This window comes from Motacilla alba, chromosome 3 (genome assembly GCF_015832195.1).
Source record: "Motacilla alba alba isolate MOTALB_02 chromosome 3, Motacilla_alba_V1.0_pri, whole genome shotgun sequence".
Classification (NCBI taxonomy): Eukaryota; Metazoa; Chordata; class Aves; order Passeriformes; family Motacillidae; genus Motacilla; species Motacilla alba.
The window spans coordinates 53698963-53720861 of record NC_052018.1 but is presented as its reverse complement, the minus strand read 5'-3'; the positions used below and the strand labels follow the sequence as shown (position 1 = coordinate 53720861).

Sequence of the window (21899 nt, the reverse complement as noted above, 5' to 3'; positions counted from 1 at the left end):
CTACAATTTTAAACCCTTTATACCTTTCCTACTCCTCTGAAAAATAACCATACTGTCATTCATTTTTATAATCTCTTTAGAATCATAGAATGATAGAATGATTTGAGTTGGAAAAGACTTTAATGATCATCTGGTTCCAAACTCTCCTGCCATGGACAGGAACACCTTCACTAGATCAGGTTCTTCAAAGCCCTGTCCAACCTGACCTTGAGTTCTTCCAGGAATGGAGCATCCACAGCTTCTCTGGGAAGTTTGTTTCAGTGTCTTACCAGAGCAGAGCCCTTTTAATATATATATATATAAAACAGCATCAATTAATATGAAAGCTGGAAAATTATTTGTGTTTTTTGCTCTAAAATGGAGCTGGAAGTGGAATAAATAATAAAATTTTTGTTTGCAGTTGTGCCTCTAAAATAAATCCACATGGATGTTTCAGACTTTACTTGTCTGCACCTGAATAAGCACATCAGAAAAAGAAAAAATAAAAAAATCTTCAAATGAGATGTTTCAAAGCAGCCCTCTAGTAGTTGCTTCCACAGCCTGACTGCAAATATTTAGAGAAGGACAGAGCTTCAGAAAACCTTCATCAGTCTCAATGTGTGTGTTCTGCTTCATTCAGTTCTTCCTTGGGGAAGGTTGAGGAGAGCTCTGAGCAGGCTTTGTTTGGGTCTTTTAAGGCTATTTTTATTGCTCACAAAATATTTGAAGTTTTTTGTAGTCTGGAAGCCTCATTATCTAGCTATCCACAGACAGGGACTGGAAGAGTTCCAGTTTAGGCTTCTCTGTTACTTGTGTGCCTACTTAGGTGAAACAAAACCCTTAAGTACTTTGTTTTTACTGCTTGCTCTCTTAATGCTGTCTATGAAATTCAAGTAATAGAGAGGTTTTTGTGAGGCAGATACTGGCATTAAGTGTGTTGAAGTCACTAAATTCAAGCTATCCATTGAAGAACTGTGTTACCAGATATTTACTAGCAGCACTATTTTTTTTTTTTAATTGATAGTCAAAAAATGGAAGGTTTTACTTTTTAAACATGGACAAGACCTGTGCATAAGAAAGGCATATCCCAGAACTCTTGAAATATAATATTACAAGGTTTTGTTTTTGGAAAAATATCTTCCACAGCTTTAATGTGCAAAATAATTTAGTTAGAGTTGCAGCTCTATTTTAACCGGACTTTAGGAGGTTCATTTTTCATATAGTGCCCATATTGTGCTGCTGGACTTGGTCAAGTTGCACACTGCTTTTCTTTATTTAGCTTATTGCTATCTTTCTTTTGAACCCCTCTCCTCCTGCTTCTCTGTCTTTTCACTTATCAAAGTCTTGCATTTAAAGTCATAAATTTCTGACGTTTTGTGTGTTACAACTGTATTTCACCCTTTATTCTCTTTCCTTTAATACACCTTTGTTTGTAATGCTATTGTTCTCCATTACTTGGAGATGTCTCACAGCCTTGTACCTCAAGATGTCTTGCAGAATGTTACTGCTTTTTTGCACTGGTGTATTCTAGAGCAGGTCCTGTGGAACTCTGTCGTTAACCTCTCTGCAGCCCCATGGTTGTCTTTTAACAAGCGTTTGTGTGTGTTCTTTTTTTCTTTTTTTTTGTGTATGTCTAGCTATGCTTTCCTTTCACTTATATTAATTTTCATCTCTGTTATTCCATCTGGTTTTATGATACTTTTTTTCACCAGCATATTTGAGGTGATTTTTTTTATGTGGCGTTTCAGGGTGATCTATATTTATACGTTATATTCTATTGAATTTGCCCTTTGGATTTTTTGTTTTTGTTTTGTTTAGGTGTTTTTCTTTGGTTTGGCTTTTTTAATTTTTTAAACTTTCTTCCCCCTTATATTTACATTTTTTTCTGGGCAATAAGGTTCTTGCCACAGGAGTGTGAATTAGCTGGCAGTATGGAGCTTCAATGTGAAGAGGAATGTTTTTGCCTACTTATCTCCTTGTGATGAGTGGTCTTGAGTAGAAATTAATAAACCTAACAGAGAATTGTACAGTATTAAATCTGTTTATTGGCTAACTCTCAGAAATAATTCAGAGCAATATTGAAGTTTATTGTGCCTATGTTTGCATGTTATTGTCTTGTCCCTTTCTCAGCTTAATTATATACCACCCAAAATGGTTCATGAAAGGCAAACATGGTTTCTATTGAATCCAGTGGAGAAATTACGTCTGGAGGTGGTGCAGGATTACTCCAGTGCTTTTCTTTACTTTGAGTACCACAGGTCCATGTGTGTTCAGTTTAAAATGAAAGAGTAAGAGCAAGAGCCTTGTTATGACTCACATCAAATGGAAATTTTCCAGTGTGTTGCTTACAGTGAGTCTCTCTGGCAGCACAGCGCTTTCAATAGTGTTATGATTTATCAGTACAGAGTTCTCTTTTCATACCAATGTGATGCCTCTTGATGCCTCTGTCACTTTGGAGTAAGTAATCCAATTTTTAAGGCTTTGAATGGAGGTGAACCTTCATAACCATTCCTTCTTTGAAGACAGGAGCAATGTTTCTAATTGTTAGAAATGATTAATAGCTGTCCAAGTAATTGTGCCTTATAGAGACAGTGAGGCACTGATCACTCACAGTAGCAAATGTGCTTGCTGACCTTTGAATTAAAGGAGAAATTGTGGCAGATATTAAAAATTATGGCCTGTTCGTAGTTTTTCTTCCCAAAAGTTTTACCTGTCTGTGATTTTAAACTTCAGCAGCACGGTTTACGTAATATTATCATCCCCCTTTTTTATGGAAACTATTGATTCATTGGATGTCGTGTAATATGAAAGCATTAGCATTCTCAAGCAAATGCTAATTTGCAAAAAATTAATATATACTCTGAATATAAATTGCAAAAATAAACTGACAATTTGTTGCTATGATACAGAACTAAGTTCTGGCAAAAGAGAAGTGCAAAATTAAGGGCAGAGTTTGGAGTAATTGTTTTATATAGGCTACAGGTGTCTGGTATTACATAGGTGTAAATATTATGTGTATTCAATATATACTTTCATTTAATTCTCTTGGCTTCACCCTCCTATATCTCTGCACACCCACAATGTCTGAAGGTGCCTTTTGTGTAGAACAATTGAGCCTTGCAGGAGAGAGGCATTTCTCCTGATAATTCTAGTAGTATGCATCATTTTATATGCTGATTTTATCACACATTGTTCAAATTAGTTCATTAAAATTAAACATCACTGAATACTTCCATTGCCACCTGCACTGCCTTAATTCCTGTTTTGCTAAATGACTGAGCCATATGGTTGCTTCAAGCCTTGCCTTGCCCTTGCTGTGTTGAGTGTTTCAAAAATGCTTGATAATATTAATACTGCTTCTTTCAAAATATATCTTACATCTCTCAAGGTATTAATTCTAGTCTGTTAAATTTCTCAGTAAATTTCCAACTAAAATCATATTTTGTACCTGGCATTAAAAGAAATTAATTGGTTTTGTTAGCTGTATAAACTTTTAAATTATTTTCAGCTTTTGAAGGTATTTATTTGGTTTTTTGTTTTGTTTTTTCTTCAGATGAAGTAGCAGCCTACTTGTTCCTGTGGGTCTGTGAATCCATTTCATTTTGTTTATGTATCTTTTATGTAATAATGAGAACATTGGAGGAGGGAATGTGAGATGGCAGTTGTATAGAGCCAGAATGCCTTCTTGCACTGAGAGCTGATGGATTTCTTTTCCACCTTGCCACTATCTGCAATCATGCAATTGGTTACTCACAGCTTTCCGAAAACCAGCAAACTCAAAACCCCACAACCCAAACAGTTGATTCCTATGTAATTATGTGAACACATTTAACTGATTTCTATTGTTAGTGTGTAATTTTTGCTTGATGACTTAACATTCTGAATGGAAATTGCTGTGTCACGAGTAACTTTGCCTTAATAGGAGCAGAACATTCCCAGAGCTGTGGGTTTCCTTGCTTGCACACCATTGTAGTTCAAGAATGCGTACCTGATGCCCAAGCCCTCGGAGAGCAGTCCTGGACACTGCTTGGCTGCCAGCAGTGATGCTATGCTGTCTGCCAGTCAGTGCCTTGTGCTGTCCACCAGTGTTCCATCATGTCTTCTCCTTCCAGAAGTCTAGCCTGAGGTAGCCATCAATAGCCTTGGCGTTACACTACAGAAGCTGCTGCCTTGCCCCTCCTTTCCCATTTCCATAATTTTCAACCTAGAAATGCCCAGGAGGGGCACAGGAAAGGACTGTTTCAGAGCTGTGTAGGTGACGCACAGGACTCAGGGGTGCAGAGGCTGCTTGGCTATTCTGGATGGCCTGAATGAGTTACCTGTGAGTGCCCTGTCCTCTCTGATACCTGTGGGCCAGGGAATAGCTGCTCTTGCTGCTGACCTGGGCAGCTTAGAGTAGGCATTGGAATGAAGTATCTTCTGTCCACAAGAGCTGATGGTCCTCAACTCCATAACCTTGTCTTGACAGTATATTTAAAGTGGTGGTGAGCTAAGGTACAGATGCTGGAAAGTACCAAGAAAGAAGTTCTATAATATTTAATGAAGTGCAAATTTATTTCTCTAAATATATGAGGAGAAGAAAGGAAAGCACTTTCTTCATTAAGCTTATGGAAGAAACATCTTGATGAAACTGAAAAAGCTTTATGAGAGGTGAAAAACTGCTTGGAAAATGCTTATAGCATCCAGTCTTTCTTATCATTTTTGTTAGTGCCATGGATGATGGAATAACAGATGTTCTTTGACTGAGGTTACCTGTGAGTCAATTTGAGGGTAATCTGGGGTTCAGAAATGACTATGATGCATTGAGGCAGTACTCATCAAGAAGAATTGAAAAATAATGAAGAAGAAATTATTTGGTGAAACTGCTCAGGCTTATTACGCTGTTGTGAAAAAGGCAGGCAAAATTGGTTTGTAAATGATGTTCTGTGTAAATATACATTAAATAATATTTTCAGGGTTTTTTTCTTAATGAAGTTAGAAGAATAGGTACTTTCAGTTTGGAGTATGGAAGGAGAATGCCTGTTCTGGGAAATCTCAGATGAAAGCAGCAGAAATGACAGAGGGCTAAACAGCAGCATTTGCTCTGTGCAAATCTGAAGAAAATTAGGATTGTCTCTTTTACATGACAGAAAAAGGAAATAAAAATTTTCAAGAAGTAAAAGACTGGTGCAAAGAAGGGGGTAACTCAACTTCATGTTGGCTGGTGATAGGTTAAACAGTAATAATCTTAAATTGCAGTTAAGAGAGATTCAGGTTGATGATTAGATAAAATGTTAATTGAATTTTAGGATTGAGTGCTTAATAACTGTCTCCTACCAGAGTCAGAAGTGTTCTGCTATCTACTGTCACAATTTTTTGTCCTGAAATGTTTCTATCTGCATAAATGCCAGGAACAGTTGTGTCTTCGGTTTGTGAGAAATGAATGTACTCAGAGTCTATAGCCTATTTTTATCTATTTCAGTTGGAAAGAATAAAAATTCCTTTTCTTTCCCCTAATTGTTGTGCATTTCCATTCTATTTACATGGAAATTCTGTTTAGTCCTTGGTCAGTCTCAAGAGGGTTGATAGATAAAACATAGGAGGAAAAAATATTTGATCTTTTTTCAAAAAAGCCTTTTTTAGTAATTACTCTGTCATCATTAACAGCTGGGCTTATTTTCTAACTTTGATATTCCTTTCACAGAGGTTTTTTTTTTTAGAAAAGTTTAATGTTAGAGGACAATACTATAAGACTAATGTCTCTTCATTTTTTGAGATGCTACTTGATTCTTGACTATCTTATTTGGACATTCAAAACATTGGAAGGCAGTATTATAATTCATGATTGTTAATAACTTCAGTTTTCTTTTATGGTTTCAGTAAATTCTAATTTTGAAAGAAAAGTTTGAGTCTGAAATTATATTCTTAGTTCAGGATAAGTTATACATTCCCTTAGGAAGTACAACTGCAAAGCCTTTCTTTGAAAGCCTAATTACAGCATAAAAAAGAAAAGAAAGTAGATTTTGGATGACTGGATACTCTGATATCTGTACTGCGTCACTGGAGAAAACACAGAAGATACTTGCATTAAATTACCTCTGGAACATGGGTTCAATGTCTTAATAGCTCTAAGAATTAAGTACGGTGTTTGGCTAATGAATATTAGTGTTAAAGTTCACCAATTGTCTGAAATGGAGGCCAAGTTCTCATCCTTCATATGGTACATATTTGGGTAGATTTATCTCTTTTTTTGGTATTTTTCAGAAGTTTTGGTTAATCACATTAGTTGGTGCCAAGAAATGCCACTGCATGCCACTGCATGAAGTTACCAGCTATATATTATGGGCTTGGATGAATATGTTTAGTATTTTGTTGGCATTGTGAACTTCAGTATTCAAAATAGAGGAGGGTTTATAGCATTAGCCTGTATAAACTAGTTATTTGGAAGCAAAAAGCTGTTTCAAAATTTATGAATTGGAAATTGTGGTGTCAGGAGGAAAGATGTGAATTTTCATAAACCAAGGTGTATGCTGAGATGAAAACAAAAATCCCCAAAACAGAAAGACTAGCCTAGCCATTCATAACTGTTGAACTTAAAATTTTCTCTAAAACAGCAGTCCTAGTTTATCTGCAGTCTTTCTCCTTGTTGTTCTCCTATTGCTGGACACTGACACAAATTATTTCTTTCAAAACACTATAAAAAATGCTAGTATGCTAGCATGAGTGATTTTTATAACAAGGTTGTTTCCATCTATTTCAGGAGTATTTCCCTGTAGAAGAAAGACGGTGTGTACTAGAGTGTAAAACCAGTTGGGCTGATAATATGACTTGAGAGGCAAGGGTTTTGTAAAAAGAGCTTATTTATCCGTTTGTTTTAAAACAACTAATTTGGATGGAAAGTACAATGACCTCTCAGGCATCCTCGGCTCCATCATGGCTGATGGAGATGCAGCAGGCATCCAGCTACATGCAGGTTACAGCCTTTACTCTGGGTATAATGTCTTAATGCTAATCAGTTGGAGTGTTTGGGAGAGAAGAGCAGTTGGTGTCTGTGGAGCAGAGGGCTGTTAGCAAGATGTGAAGCACGACGACGAGAGTTGTCACACACCATAAACTCCAAGTCTTTGTTTTAACTGCAAGCTCCAGTGTCTAGGAGAGCAAGGAATTCTAATTTCTGATCTTAAGGTTTTAGTGTATTTTGTAAGCCTTCCTAGGTATCAAGACAAATGTTTTAACTGTGTTTTGCCTTGGGTTTTTTGTCCATTTCTGTCACTTTTATTGTCTGTATGAATTCTTTCTGGTGTGCAAAGTGTATTTAGGGTTTTTAATCTAGTTTCTGTGGTAATTATTATAGTGGTGTATGAATCCCCATACTCTTGGGTAATGCATTCCTCAGTGCATTTTTTGAATATGTATGATTCATGGATTTTGACTGCTCTCTTTAGGTGTTGTTAAATTATTTATTACAACTCTCATAGAGATATGCATTATAGGACTGCTTGCACTTTCGACATCAACGTTACCATAAGTAACTGGAAAATCAAAATAATTTCAGAAGAAGCTTTCTTTATATGATCCCTTTTTAGCCTCTTCCTTTCCATCTATGTAATATTCAGCTCTTTATGGGGCATTCAGTGTCAATGTACCACGCTAGCTAAATTGCTCAAGATTTTATTTTACAAATATGCATAACTGTGTGCTGATGGTCTGGAAGACAGATGAAAGACTTGCTTGGAACTTAATAGATTTCAAGGTTTCCAGCTTTTTTTTCCTTAAGCAAGTACTTGAGTTCACTAGAGAGTACTGAGAGTATTGACAAAGGCTTGACTTATGGTTACACTCAACTGCAGTGTGAGTCACTACAAAGTGAGGTATGTACTTCAGAGGGGAGGTCAGATGATATTTTGAAGAACAGCAAACAAATCTGCCTTCTGAATGTATAGGGTGAATATTATTTCCACTATTTAAATCTTGTTTTAAATTGTTATTCAAAACTCCTGTCAGTGGTAATTCTTCCCAGGTTCTAAACTCATGTTCTGCATTTAATCAAGGAATATAGAACTCCTTTAGTGTAGTTCCTATGCCAGTAAAAGCAACAAAACCTGGAAATAGAGATTCTTCAGGTCACTGTTGCATAAAGCAATGTTCTGAGAAAAATTGATTTCATAACAGGAAACATTAGTATTTGGTGCCGAGAAAAAGTGATTGAAAATAAAGGAATGAATATTCTTCCTGTTACCTTAAAAACCCAGTGAAAATGTTTTATCAACCTCCCATGCTTTAAATAAATTCTAAGACTTCTTATTTATTTTCCTCTTCTGAAAGGTCTGTAATAGCAGTTGTAATCTGCTGTCATGTCTGGTAATGAGCCTTTATTTAACTGTTAGTGATACTTGGGAGTAGTATTCTCAGCAGACTGTTGATTCTTATTTTCTCCTGTCACGTGCTTATCCAGGGAATGACCAGTTTTCTTTCTCTTTCCAGCTTCAGTGTTTTAAGCTGATAGGAGTAAGTATCTTCTCAATGCACTTTTAATATTGTTGTTTTTGGAAGAATGACTAGTGTGTAAAAGACACTCTGAGTATGAATCACATTCAAAAATTATTTTTTTTTCCCATTCAGTTAAAATCTAAATGCCACTTAAGGGAAAAAGCCTAGAGTGTTTGCAGGGTATTTTTTAGCGGACAGCAGCAAAAAAAGTAGTCATATTGATCTGCCTTTTTCTAAATACATTCAAAATAATTGAAAGAAATTACTTGTAACTATGTTTTTTAATGGGGAAAATTCCACTTGTCTTCATTTTCCTCTCTTATCTTGATGTGGCTCTGGTTCTTCTTGGACTTTTCCAGGAGTCAGTTAATTTCCCTCACCTAGGAAGAAATCAAACATTTCTGTCTCCTTGCCTCTCTCAAAAGGAAGGTACAGGAGATCTAGACCTTTTATTTTGGGATTTGTTCGTTGCTTTGCAAGGGTCTGATGAGCATAGATGGGGCAGGAGTAAAAGTCCTGTGAATTTCAGTGGCTGTGAGCTTTCAGGTCACCTTGGCTGACATTTGTGAATTCTCTGTGAACTTGTTTTTTGTGCACTGCAGCAAACACACAGCAGCACACCAAAGACTTAAGCAAGTGCTCAGCGCTGACCTTTTCTATAAGACTGTCTGCCCTAGACTACTCTAAATATTTTCATATTTCACTTTAATTTCTATCCAAATAAATAATATCCACAGAAAGAGATAATTTGATTCCCATCTGTTGTAACATTCTCAGTAATGCATGTCTATTTTGTCAGCATCTGAAACATCTAAATGCTGACTGTTCAGCAGTGGTGGTGATACAGTGGCATTCCAGACCTGTAGGTGGATACAGAAGGGCCGACTCTGGTCTTTCATCCTGGAGGCCTGTCACAAAAATGGGTGGAACAAAGTAACACAGAGGGAGATATCTGTGCATTACTGCTCACCTTATCCAGTTAAGTAATATCAGAGCAGCTAACAGGAATGGTGAAGCAAATGGATTTAGACTCTTCTCTGCACCTGTTTTTCTTGCAGTGAAGTTGTTGCAAGTGTTTTTAGCTGTTGGTGTCTTCATGGGACTGAAATTTTCCCTGGAGGTGCAGGAGTGCCTTGGAGTTTGGCAACTTCAGCTGCTGCTCTGGGAACAGCTTTAGACTAAAACATCTGACTGGCTTTAGGCTGGGCAGGCACAAATGGTACCCAATTATTTGATATCCCAACTGGATAGCTTCATCCCGAGTTGATGTTAATCTAGAGCTGGGAGTTTCTTGGAAATTTTGCTTATAAAACACATTTTCTTCCAGACAGAAAGCTGGCCAAAGTATGCTGCTCTTTGGGCAGCCAGATCAGCCCCTGGGTGACTGAGAAGCATTCTGGAGTCACTAAGCCACCATCCGTGGGGTATTTATTGGGTTTGCAGCACAAATTCACACAGTTCAGAGCTATTGCTACTTTCATCTTAGCCATTCATTCATGGACGCTGATGTTTAAAATTTCATGACAGAGTACCTCGCTTAATCCCTAAAGGAATATTAAACTGTTCCATGTGCCTTTTGCTTACTGAAATGCAGCTTACTGTTCAGTAACACTGTCCTTTCATAAGCCAGCCTGATACACCGTATCAAACGTCATTTTCTGAATGTTTTGCTGGAAGAGGCAATTCAAAGGAGCACAATGCAAGATAAATGTTCTCTTGTACAGACACTACAAGCTTGCATTGCAAATTTCAGTTGCTGAAATTTTTCTGTCTCAGGTTTTGGAGTTCCTAAAGTCCATGTATTAGCTAAAGGTCCATCACGTGAAAAAAGAGGGAGGAAATTACCATACCTCAGAAACTGGTATGTCATCATGGTCTATTTTCTCTGCATCAGTACAAACAAGTCCACAGGATTTTGGTGTTATGCATGAGAAAACTACAAATTCCAACACTTCCAGAGTGAAATATTTTTCATATTTATTCAATTTGAAAATGTTAGTATGGAGAACAAAACTTTTGTAGCTGCATCCAGCCCAAGGAACAATTTTTAGTCAAAAGTTCATTATGAACTTTGTTGCAAATACTGCATGACTTTGAAACATGAGGTTTTTCATTTCTTGTTTTCTTTCAGTTGCAAACATTTTCTTGTTCTCATGGAATTGAAGGGATCATAAGTGATATTAGTATCAAGCCAGTAGTATGATAGTTGTAAATACTGGAAAAGTGTTATGATGCCCATGATATTAATTCTTTGGCTGATTTGATGCTGTTTTTATTTGCCTTGCCTGGATCAGTGTTGTCAGGCTGTGTCCCTGTTGCCTGACCTCCGTGGGTGTGGTTAATGGGGGAATCCCAGTCGCATGACCTTGCTGTAGAGCAGGGCTTTTGGCATCCACAGGTACAGCCTGGAGGGCAGGACACCTTTTCTCCTTCTGTGAAATTACAATGTCAGTGTGAAATTGATGAATTGATGAGCTCTTGCAGTCCATGAGGCTAAGTTTCTGTTCAAACTGAGTGCTCTACTTTTATTTCTACAGTGTAACTTAATAACCTGCTTTGGGTTGGTTCTTTTAATAATTCTCATTTTCTATTGGAAGTAGGAAACCCCCCAAAAGATTTCCATTTTCTAGAAAAATTTCCCCTGTCTGTAATGTGTATTTTTGTTGTTATTTTTAATCTCTATAGTAAATTCATAGTCTTATCTTGGCTTCTATTTGAGTTGTGGTGCCTTGGAACTGAGCTAGGCAATGAAGTTGAAATTCGTGTTCCTGATTCACCCCCACTTTCACTTTGACAATCTGTAAAGAACTTGAAAGAAGCCTCCAACAGTTTGAGTCTTGTATAGGGAATGATATTGTAAATAAGTGAAGTAAGTGGAAAGATACCTCTGAATTGTAGCCATCTGAAGAAATTTTGGAGAAATCTTGTGTTGTTTATACCAATAACATGATTTTTGAATTTTTTTTAGAATGAAAGAAGGTAAAACCAGGATATAACTATATTGAACATTTTAAGTGTGTCTCAAATAATGTATCTTAAGTAATATTATAGTGTTATAAAGTAACATTATTCTCTAGCCATACTCCTTAAGGGTATCCTTTACTGATGGTGCAGGGCACTAAAATTAAAAACCCCAACAATGTCTCTAGTTTTTCTTCATAATGTCTTTAGGGTTTTTTTCTAATTTTTTTCTGCCCTAGGGTTGCAGACCTTTACTATATGTTGGGTAATGAAGGGCAAAAGGCTCTAATGGTTTGAGGTTTTATTAAACCCAAGTGCATGGGGGTTTACCTGGGGTACATTTAATGCATTCATGGGCTTTGGTTTTTTTCTTTTGAAAAGGATATCGTCCCTGCAAGAAGAAAAATTTAAGAGCTTCTGACTTTTTATAATTAGCCTTTATTTTTTGCTTTCTTGCACGTTACAGAAACACAAGTAAGGGGCTGTCTCAAACTGTCATAGGGGAGCATTCTCCAAAGAACAAAACAGGCATGAATACTACTGTGTGTGAAATATAATTTTCTGTGAATTAATATAGATGTTTCTGAACTTTTCTTTGCAGTCTGCTTCCAGTTGCAAGTCTATTTCTCTATTTCAGTGTCTGTTCTTTGCCTGCAGTCTCTCATAAATGTTGCCCAAAATGTAATCAGGGACTATGTTACACAGTCATTATTAAAAGATGAAAAGGTCACATAGTCTTGAGCTTTAGGATAAGGCACATGAGTGCCTGGACCCTCCACTCTGTGTAATTGACATTGCCATTCACAGGCAGAGAAATTACCACAGAACCCCAAAATGGAGATGGTTTGATAGTTAGTTCTTCTTTAGAGGGAAGAGGACTTGCGTGAGCTGAAGACCAGCCTGCTGAAAATTACAAGTTTCACACTTCAAATATGAACCCGTTTTTCAGGAAGCAAGGAAGTGAGAGAAAATAATTTGATCAGGAAACTGCTTTGTCACATTGGTACCTTACAGTGAGCACATTTCATTTTATATAAGGACTTTTTAAAAAAAATCTTAGTACGATTTCTTAGCTTCGATTAACTGCAAGGTGATGGGAGAGCTTGGTTTTCAGTAGGAGATAAAACCTAAGGCTTTTCACAATTAATTAGTTAAAGAATTAATTTATTCTGAAATGATCTGTCCTTGCCGCTGAACTAGGACATCAGGTTTAATGCTTATCAAAATAAATAAAAGGCAGTGAAAACTATGAGGTATATGCAGCTATGTTTAATAACATGGCTCAGGGAAAGTCTAGTGGCTCTTACTCCGCAGCTGTGTAGGTGCCTTTTAGCAAGTCCATGACTTAAATGCCAAGTAGGCATCAAAATCTTCCTGAAAGACTGATCCTAAAGCTGAACTGTTTGCATGAGCTTGGTCAAAGCTTAGGAGGCAGTGCCATTTAGCTGTTTCATAGGCTGATGTTTCTGTTTTGTGTAGGAGAGAATTGAATTGACCTTTTACATCAGGAATAACATTAGAAGCTATTAACTGGCAAATAGATAGAAGGCACTTCAGAGAAGAAAAGCTAAGTGAGAGGTTAGAGTTTGATTTGGAGAAATCCAAACTACATTTAAGTAGAAAAAATTAACACTTAAGCTTCTTGGGGGAAAGAGAACATATTTATGAATTTCAAAGATTGTAAATTCACAAGAATGAAGATTCTTCTGGGAATTACTGGAAGAAGGATGAAACATCATCACTGTCAAACTACAAGAAAAATTTTTGAGAAAAATGTTACTGATGAGTTGTGTGCATTTTTTAACTGCACTAACTGCCAGAGTAACTGAAGACATCATGCTGGAGCATGGTGAAAAACAGGGAGTGAAAGGAATATTTAAGAGCAATGGATCTTTGTCCAGGCGCAAATGATGACTTCAGATACTTTTCTTCTTTCATTTCTTTGCAGCATCATCCAGATATGAAATTTGTCCTTTCTGTCTTTTAAGAAGAAAAAAAAGAACTTCTGCTCTTTTGTGTTAAGTTTTTCTTTCTCCATTGCCCCAAATATGTTGACTAAGTTTTAATTTTTTCCATTTTTAAATAATTTAATTTAATTTTTTCTTTTTTACCATTTTGGGATTTTCACGGAGTAACTCACTTGCAATTGACTTCCTTCTTGTAAAATCTTCGGGGAAACAAAACAGGTTAGCGTGTTTTTTCTTCCTTGTTTTCAAGGGAAGTAGATGTATACAGTGTTTTATATCTGCTTTTGCCTGACCTTGTTAGGCCGGTAACAATGGGAAAAAGTCATGGAGCCTGGCTCTACTGGGATTTAATCAAGCACTTAGTACTAGTGTTAGCTAGCACTAACTGCTGCTCTTTACCTTTCTGGCAACCATGCCGTGTTGACCTTGGCCAGCCCATTACCCTGCCTTTTTTTGGTCCTTTCCTTGGCATTACAAGGGGGAAAATAGTGTGGCAAGCTCATGGGTTGAGAGATAAGGAGATCACTTATTTTGTAAATCACCAGTTACTGTCAAAGACAAAACAGGTTCATCTTGAGGAAAAATTAACCAAATTTCCACCCCAGCACAGGAGGGATGGGAGCTGGGAGCTGCAGTCAGTCCATTGCACTTGGTGTCTGCTGCTCCTTCCTCCTCATCCTGTGTCCCTGCTCCAGGCTGGAGCACCACTTTGAATAGTTAGCTGTAACACTTGCTCTAACCTCTCACTGACAATCTCAAGCAGTTAGATAATCTTGAGAATTAATGAGATTGTGAGCAGTTCCCTTGTTTATACTTTGCATTTCTGCCGAGTCCAATAATATCTTAAGATATTATGAAGATTTTGCAATAATATAATTATTAATAACTAATATTAAGATATTGCAAGCATATATAAGTGGGGGAAAACTCCTAACTCTTTCAATCCTATTGTATTTCTTTACAAGTAAAGAAAGACTTTCATAAGAAAGATGAAAGAAAATATTTTGTTTTCCAAAGATATAATTTTGCTGTATAGTTTACTCTGGCGTTGGCTTCTGATGTTCTTGGAGTAGGTAGATGTCTGAGGAGGGAGCAGGATTCTGTACATTTGTGGAGTACAGCTGCTAAAGTTTAAAAAAAGGAAGAGAAGGGAAGTCGTTTCCAAGAGGCTGAACAGATGCTTTGGCTTTGTGATAAATGGTCAATGAATGCTGTCTGGAGCATTTCATGAAGTGCTGTAGGACTAACATGTAGATAGATGTATGCAAATTCACTGCTAAGTATTTTTAAATGATGAAAAATGAGGTTGAGAAAGTGGAGTACTATAAAATATGTTGATATGTTAAAAATGTGTGTTGAAGCTTCCAAAGGCTATAGCAGATTCCCTTACTATAGAACCAAGATCTTTAAATACTTCTAGCTTATTTGTTGCAATTTGATTTTGGTTTTCTTTTCCTTCCAGTGGTTTTATCTTGAGAGAAGTTGAGAGAAACACTTTTAAAAATCTGCAAAAGTTGATTGTTATATTCTATTTCTTCCTTTTCCCTCTTCTCCCTCAAAATTCAGTCTCAGAAAATGTTGGAGAGTTTATATTCTTCTGTATCCTAGCTTTAGAAATATTAGGAATGATTTTTTTTTTTGAAAGACTGAATTGCTTTTCGTATATTGCTAAAAATATTTGCAAGATACGGGTAACAAAGGCAAAGAGGCAATTTAGATGGCCATGGACAATTAGTGCTAATTGTGGGAAGCAGTCAATAATTTTTTGCTGAACCTTTTCAGTTTTCCAACTCTTATGTGGAAGGAAAAACCCCAAATTGCTGATGTACAGCTTCCCCCTGCCGCATGTGAAGTATTTAGTAAAAAAATTTTTGAAAATATTGTTCTCTAGTCTGGTGATCAAGTGCTTATAAGAACATATGTATTACTAACATAGAGATTACAAACAAGCATATTAAGTATTTTCTAGAGTCAAAGGGCATGAAAATTGCACACCAGTGGATGTACAAACACTTTCTCAGGCAGTCATCAACCGATGGTAGACGATAATCTTTAAAGACTTAAAGTAACAGCAAATCTAAATAGTATAATAAGATTCCTTTGTGATTTTATAAATGGCTATTAATGATGAAGAAATAACCAGGAATTGCTACTTTACCAAATTCTTCAATAGACAAAGAAATAATAGATTCTGCATGCAATTCTAAGTATGAACTGGTTACTTATGTTACATTATAGTAGTTTTCTTTAAATCCTCTTTTAAAGACGACTGCTAAAAATATAGATTTCAATGCACTGTGCTTTAACAAGAACAGCTTTCATTTTATAATATTTCTTTCTCTCTTTTTTTTCTGAAGTTTTTTATCAGAGACTTACTTTACAGGCTAGTAAATTAGCATCAAACACAGATTATTTAATCCATGTACATAAATTGTCATCTTGTCCTGAGCAACAGCTTGTGAACAATTTTCAGAATGCCTAATACAACTGTTGAGGACATAATAGAACATGATAGTTCCTTGTCTAAAAATCAAAAGACAAAATTTGACATACAAAATGATAATAGTTTATGTTAACATACTTCATGGAAGGTTTTTCACCAGTATTCATTTACATACTCTCAGGACTTCCATGAGACTACTCATTTGGGCAAATGTTCACAAAACCTTTTTTTTTTTTTTAAGTTTAAGTTAAATTTTTTCTCTATTTTTGATAGATTTAACCTGAACTTTCCTCACAAGAAAAGGCTCTTAATTGTGATGCTCTTTAGGGCTGAAAGTAAAAGGAAAATCTGTCAACAGGGAGATTCAGGAATCATTAATCAGATGGGTAGGTAAATTTAGGGTAGGAAAATTTCCTGTGGCAATGATTCAGTTCATATGTTGAATTGGATTTTCTCACTTGGTTGGAAAGTTTAGCCTGGCATACCCTGTCTAGCAAGCTTTCTTCTGTGGGGTTCACTCACTACATAGTACCTGGTCTGGAGTTGTCACTCTTGGAGAAATGGATCAGCTCCAGGCTAGGTTACAGGCAGCCTGTCTTTACCATCCATTTTACAGGACAGCAGGACAGACTGATTCATTACTACTGCCTGTATAACATGTTGAAACGTGTGATTTCCACTTTCCACCTTTGTAGCTAGACAGGCACAGCCTGTTTTGTCTTGTGTATATTTGTGGATGTATATATGATGGACACTCTTCTAGCTGTAGAAACTTCTGTTATCCCCTTAAATCCACTGGCAAATGGAGCAGCAAACAAAACCATTCCAAACAAATTTATCTTGGTGTCCTAAATCTGCTATTTCCATTGCTAATATATCTCAAATTCAAGCCTGCCTCTTTTTTGGGTAGAAAAGGGTGTGATAAAGCTGCCTTGAGAAATATGGATCTTACTTTTTATTTTGTTTTCAGAAAATCTGTTGAGCAAGTTGAGAGAATTTTGGCCTTGGTGACCTCACAATAATGATGATCCTTTACTCCTTTTGTTATTTTTTTCCATCTGTGATCCTGTTTCCAATTATCTGACCCTAGAACAAGAGAAAGAAAAGTTTGTAGGTGGAGACGTCTAGAAAGGACCTCAGATATGTGATATCTTCTGTAGGTACTTCTGTATTTCAGTCATGTGTCTAGCCATTTTATATCTTGTTAGATTTCATGCCACTTGAATTTTGAGGTTTCTGGGAGAAGAAAACCTATGCATTTCATCCTTTTTCACAGTGAACAATCAGTTTCTTAGTATTTATCTTTTTCCTTAGTGCCACTTTTTTTTATTTTTCCCCTCTTTCTTAGGATCATATATGATAGTGATTTCATCAGACCATGACCCTGGAGAAAAGACTCGACTTCAGCTTCCAACGATGAAAGAAAATGATACTCACTGCATTGATTTCAGCTACCTTCTGTACAGCAAGAATGGAGGAAACCCAGGCACTTTAAACATCCTGGTTAGGGTGAACAAAGGACCACTGGCTAATCCCATCTGGAATGTCACTGGTTCCACTGGCAAAGACTGGCTTCGAGCAGAGTTGGCTGTCAGCACTTTCTGGCCCAATGAGTATCAGGTAAGCTTGCAATAAATTCACACCACTTTATAATATTTACTGCAAGGTTCTATCCACTTTGTGTTGTTTTGATCTGTTCTGATGGAGTATTTTCCCAGTGTCCTCAAGTGAAGTGTTCCATTCAGTATAAATAATTTTATGGGAACGGATATTTTTTTATAGCAGGTGATTGTCCAAAGTTATCTGTTACTGTATAATAGGGAAAAATAGGTGGAAAAAAAGCCTTGTTAAAAGAAATGGTGAGGTTAAAGTCCAGGAACATCAAAAAAATATAAACTCTCAGAAATAAATTGCCTGTGCAATTGTAATTTGTATTTGTCTTCCCTCCTCTTTTGTGTATGCCTGTGTTACCGTGTCTAATTACATGACAGTAACTGTGGTTTTTTCCACATGACATTTGCTTCATTTGCTGTGCAGGCAGAATGGTGCTCACCTAATGAGCAGCTGTTCAGGATGTGTTTTTTTCCTGTTTGCTTGCTATGGGACAAAACCACCTGCAGCGTAGGCCTGTTGTTTGGAGGGAAAAATTGTTCTGTTGTTACTGGATGCTGTTATTTCATTTGTTTGATTAACCTGAGAAAGTGTCTGCAGCTGTTTTACTCAGTGGCTATTTGGTGCGAAGGATGAATCTCATACATGGGCATTTTTGTTCTGGCGTCCAGGAGTGGGAAGAGTTGGATTACATGTGCTCACCTGAATTGTTACACCATGATCTTGCAGGCCCCTATCGAAATATTTATCATTAGTGCTCTTGCAAACAGATTGGATATCCAGAGTAATTATTAAACAAAAGAAAGTGGCTGCTTTTTTAATGGTTTTGTTGAATAGTGGTATTGTAGGAATGTATCTTAAAAGTGCCTTTATCTACAGTTTGTTGCAATTCCCCACCATCAAAATAAAATCCATAAACAAACTTGAGTGCAAGCAGCCTTAAACATACAACAAAAATGATGTAATTTGCTATTTTTTGGGGGTTTTTTTTTGGGCTTTGTTTCCCTGGTTTTAATGTTTTTATTTATAAAGAAGTTTCATCTACCACTGATATTGAAACTGGGTAAAATTTGATTTAAAGTTCTGAAGCCTGGTTGCAAAAAGCTCAGCTTTTGAGGAGGTGTTTTATTAACCCTTTTTATGTTGCTAGAAAGTACCATTTGGTGTCCTTAAACAAACCTCGGGAGTCTTTTATAACAGAACAGTAGTGATCAAGTATAGCAGCATTATATGCAGTAAATCAGGTTTCTGCTGACAGATGGCCAGGCTTGACAATGAGATTGGTGGTTGGAGCCTTATCTTAGCAACATGGCCATTTTTCACTTATGTTATAACCTTCACATTATCTCTCCATAGACTCTGCTTAAATTCATTCTTTCCCTTGCTTGGTCATCCAACAGAATATTGAAATAATGTGTAATCCAGTTTATGTTTAAATTAAACATAAGCCTGGAGTAGAACAGGAGGACTGCTAATGCAACCTGCTGTGATTTGTGGCCAACTTGCACAATTGTTTTTATGAACAGGAGGGGAAATCTGTGTCCTATCTATGCACAAATGCCTGTTTGCACAGAGTTGGAATTTTTGTGATTTTGGTTCTTTCTGCTCTCAAAGCTCTGGTTTAACATTGCTTTTGGTAGATTTTTGGGGGTTATTTGTTTTTCTTTTTAGTTTGGGTTTTTTCCTTTAGTTTTCAGTTGAGATTTTTCTCACATGAGTTCCATGCCCTACACTTGAAGCTTGTGATCTTGGCACTTTTATCTACCTGTTGGTCAATGAGTTTAGCTAGCGCTGAGGAAAATAAACACTGGTTTCTATAACAAGAATTGGAATTGGATCCTTGCCTGTACAAGCAAGGTCACTGTTAAAGATCACTGCTGAGCAGAATTGTTTGCATGTACTTTGTTACAATCAGGTAAACTTCACTGCTGTTTCCTTCACTTTTAAGTGAGGGAGGAGAGTAGAGATTATCAGGGGCTGAATAGCACAGGTTGCACTCTAAGGAAGTCTCGTGTGGTGACTTGCAGGTTAGCAGCATGGACAAGTAGGTTGTAATAACAAGAGTGTTGCACCTTGGCTAATTAGCTTCTAAACAGCATTTCTGTACTCTGTTGTGCTCTGTTGAAACATTACTGCTTCCTGTTCAAAACTAGCACAGTGTTTATGCATGTCACTCTAGTTTATTCAGTTTATGCATTTTTGGATGAATTTAACACTTCCTTTTACTCACAGGAATATATTATTCAAATAATCTGTTTCCTTTACTTTAACTGTATTCTACTGAGCATTTATTTATACAATTATTTTCTGACAAAACATAGCACAGTTTATTGTAATACCTTTACTGGATGAAAGTTTTTATCTAGTTTTGTACCCTGTCTCTGCTGGCAGATAGCAGTGGAAACTTGTAGAAGAGCTCAGGAACAGGACAAACTCATGGTTGTACCTTCCCTAGAATACACTTCCAGCCTTGAGCATATATGTGGCTCAAGAACTTTGAGCTTAAGAACCTAGGTGGTGCCTCTTTGTATTCCTGATAGTATTTATTTTTTGCAATGATTTAAGCTTCTAGTGTCTACAGGATAGATGACAAGGAATTCTGATATAAATTCCATGTTAGGACTATTCCTGGGGGTTTCTGCAAGCCTGGGGCCAGTAATTCTTCAGCTGTCATATTTTGCACTTGGGGAGTTTCAGAAGTCCTGTAAATGATGCAATCTGTCTCCTGTCTCCTGCTAGCAAGGCATCTGCAACCACTGTTCTGCTTGTTTAACATGAGGATGAACTCTTTAAGAGGAGGGTTTGATTAGATAATCCCTTGGGACCAAAGTTGATTTGATTTTGGTAGTTGTTAGTTCTGGAATCTTTTTCTTATCATTCTGTTGGAAATATGCTACCTTTGACCTGCCTCAAGTTTGCTTCAAAAGAAAACTGTTTTGGGATTTTTATTGTTTAAACTTTTTAAGTGACTAGGAGTTTTGTCTCATTGTTTTCTTTGTTGGTTATTACTGTAATTAATTTATTTTAGTTGAGATGTTTATTCCTCTCTGAATTGTTTTGTCTAATGCTTCTGTTCATTTCCCCCAGTTCTCTCCTGCTTTGCACAGTAGGGGTTATCTGACTACTGAGGACTGTCTCTTCCTTTCTGCTTCTGTCACAGTCATTTTTCCACTTCCCTTGCTACCTATGTCATCCTTTTTCAGTTTGATTTTGTTTGTTTGTGGTTTGTTTGATTTTTTTTTTTTTAACACTGTCTCCCAAAAGTCCCTGTTTGCTATTTTTTGTATGGTCTCCCCCTCACCCTCAGCAGATTTGTTTTGCTTGCACAGGATCACATCTGTGGTCTCTCACATATGAGATCCACATTAAAATGTGAACCATGGGCTTTTTAGTTTTGGTTTTATATTATGTATCTGATGTTTATATCAGAAACTGGTATATAAACTCTTGAGTTTGAACCATAAATTTCAAACTTGTAAAACAGCAATTGGTTTCTTTAAAAATTTGCTATACAGTACTGGTGCTCTGTAGTTTAGCAAATGTGCTGGATGGGATACTGTCTTCATAGCAGTGATGCTGCACCCAGAAGTATAGCTACCAAAATAAAAATACTGAACTGCACTGAGCAGGTCTTTAATCAGTTCAGAAATAGTGCAGGAAAACGCTAGAAAGCCAAATAATTTTCTTGCAGAATTGTGAATCCTGATTTGGATAATTAATTTGTTCTTTATTACAATACTGATGATTTATTGGATTTGCAAAATTTTAAATTGCTCAAAGATCTTGGAAAATTACTTTCCTTCATGATCTTGAAAGGTCTTGGAACTGTAATAGAAGCATAACAGGAGGATGGTAGACTGAGGATTGAGTAATGGTGTGTACAGTTGGGCCATATGCCACATAAGGTAGGAAACAGATTTCTTGTGAAATCCGAGCATTTGTTGCCTTTTTGGATATCAGATCACTGTTCTGAACTCGTAGACATGTGAGACTCTAAACAAGCTGCATGCAGAAAAATTTGGGAAGACAGGGGCTTAGATGTGATTCAGTCATTTGGTATAGCTAAGGAAGGAAACCAAAAGTGAAATGGAAAATGGAAAGTACTTGTGTAGAACAGAGTTATAGGCTAACTTTAGAAGAAACCCACCCTCCAAAACTCCAGCTTCCTATTCATAAGGCAAAGGTCATTTTTTATATATGTGCTTTACCCTTGAAATACTATCTAACATCAAGAAAGTACAAAAATATATTAATAAAACCCCAGCAACATTTCAAAGGACTGATATTTTCATAGGCCTCTATTTAAAATATTTTGGAATACCTAAAATTACTGATAATAATACCAAAGACACACTTTATAAATAAAACTTGGAGCTAGTGTAATTTTTTTGACTAGTTGAATGTAAGAATGTAAAATGGAAAGTGCTTTTCCTGAAAACTTTGAGCAACACTGATAAGCAGCCAACCAG

The 21899-nt window shown here is 36.6% G+C and overlaps 1 protein-coding gene across 15 annotated transcripts in view; it reads left to right on the top strand.

Moving 5' to 3' along the window:
* Positions 1-21899, top strand: part of PTPRK (protein tyrosine phosphatase receptor type K) — a 382329-nt gene that overhangs the window by 112752 nt on the left and 247678 nt on the right. For all 15 annotated transcript variants that reach the window (XM_038130591.1, XM_038130596.1, XM_038130594.1 and 12 more), the window contains exon 3: positions 17168-17439. In XM_038130591.1, coding sequence (XP_037986519.1) covers positions 17168-17439 — 272 coding nt within the window. The remainder of the gene's footprint in view (positions 1-17167; positions 17440-21899) is intronic.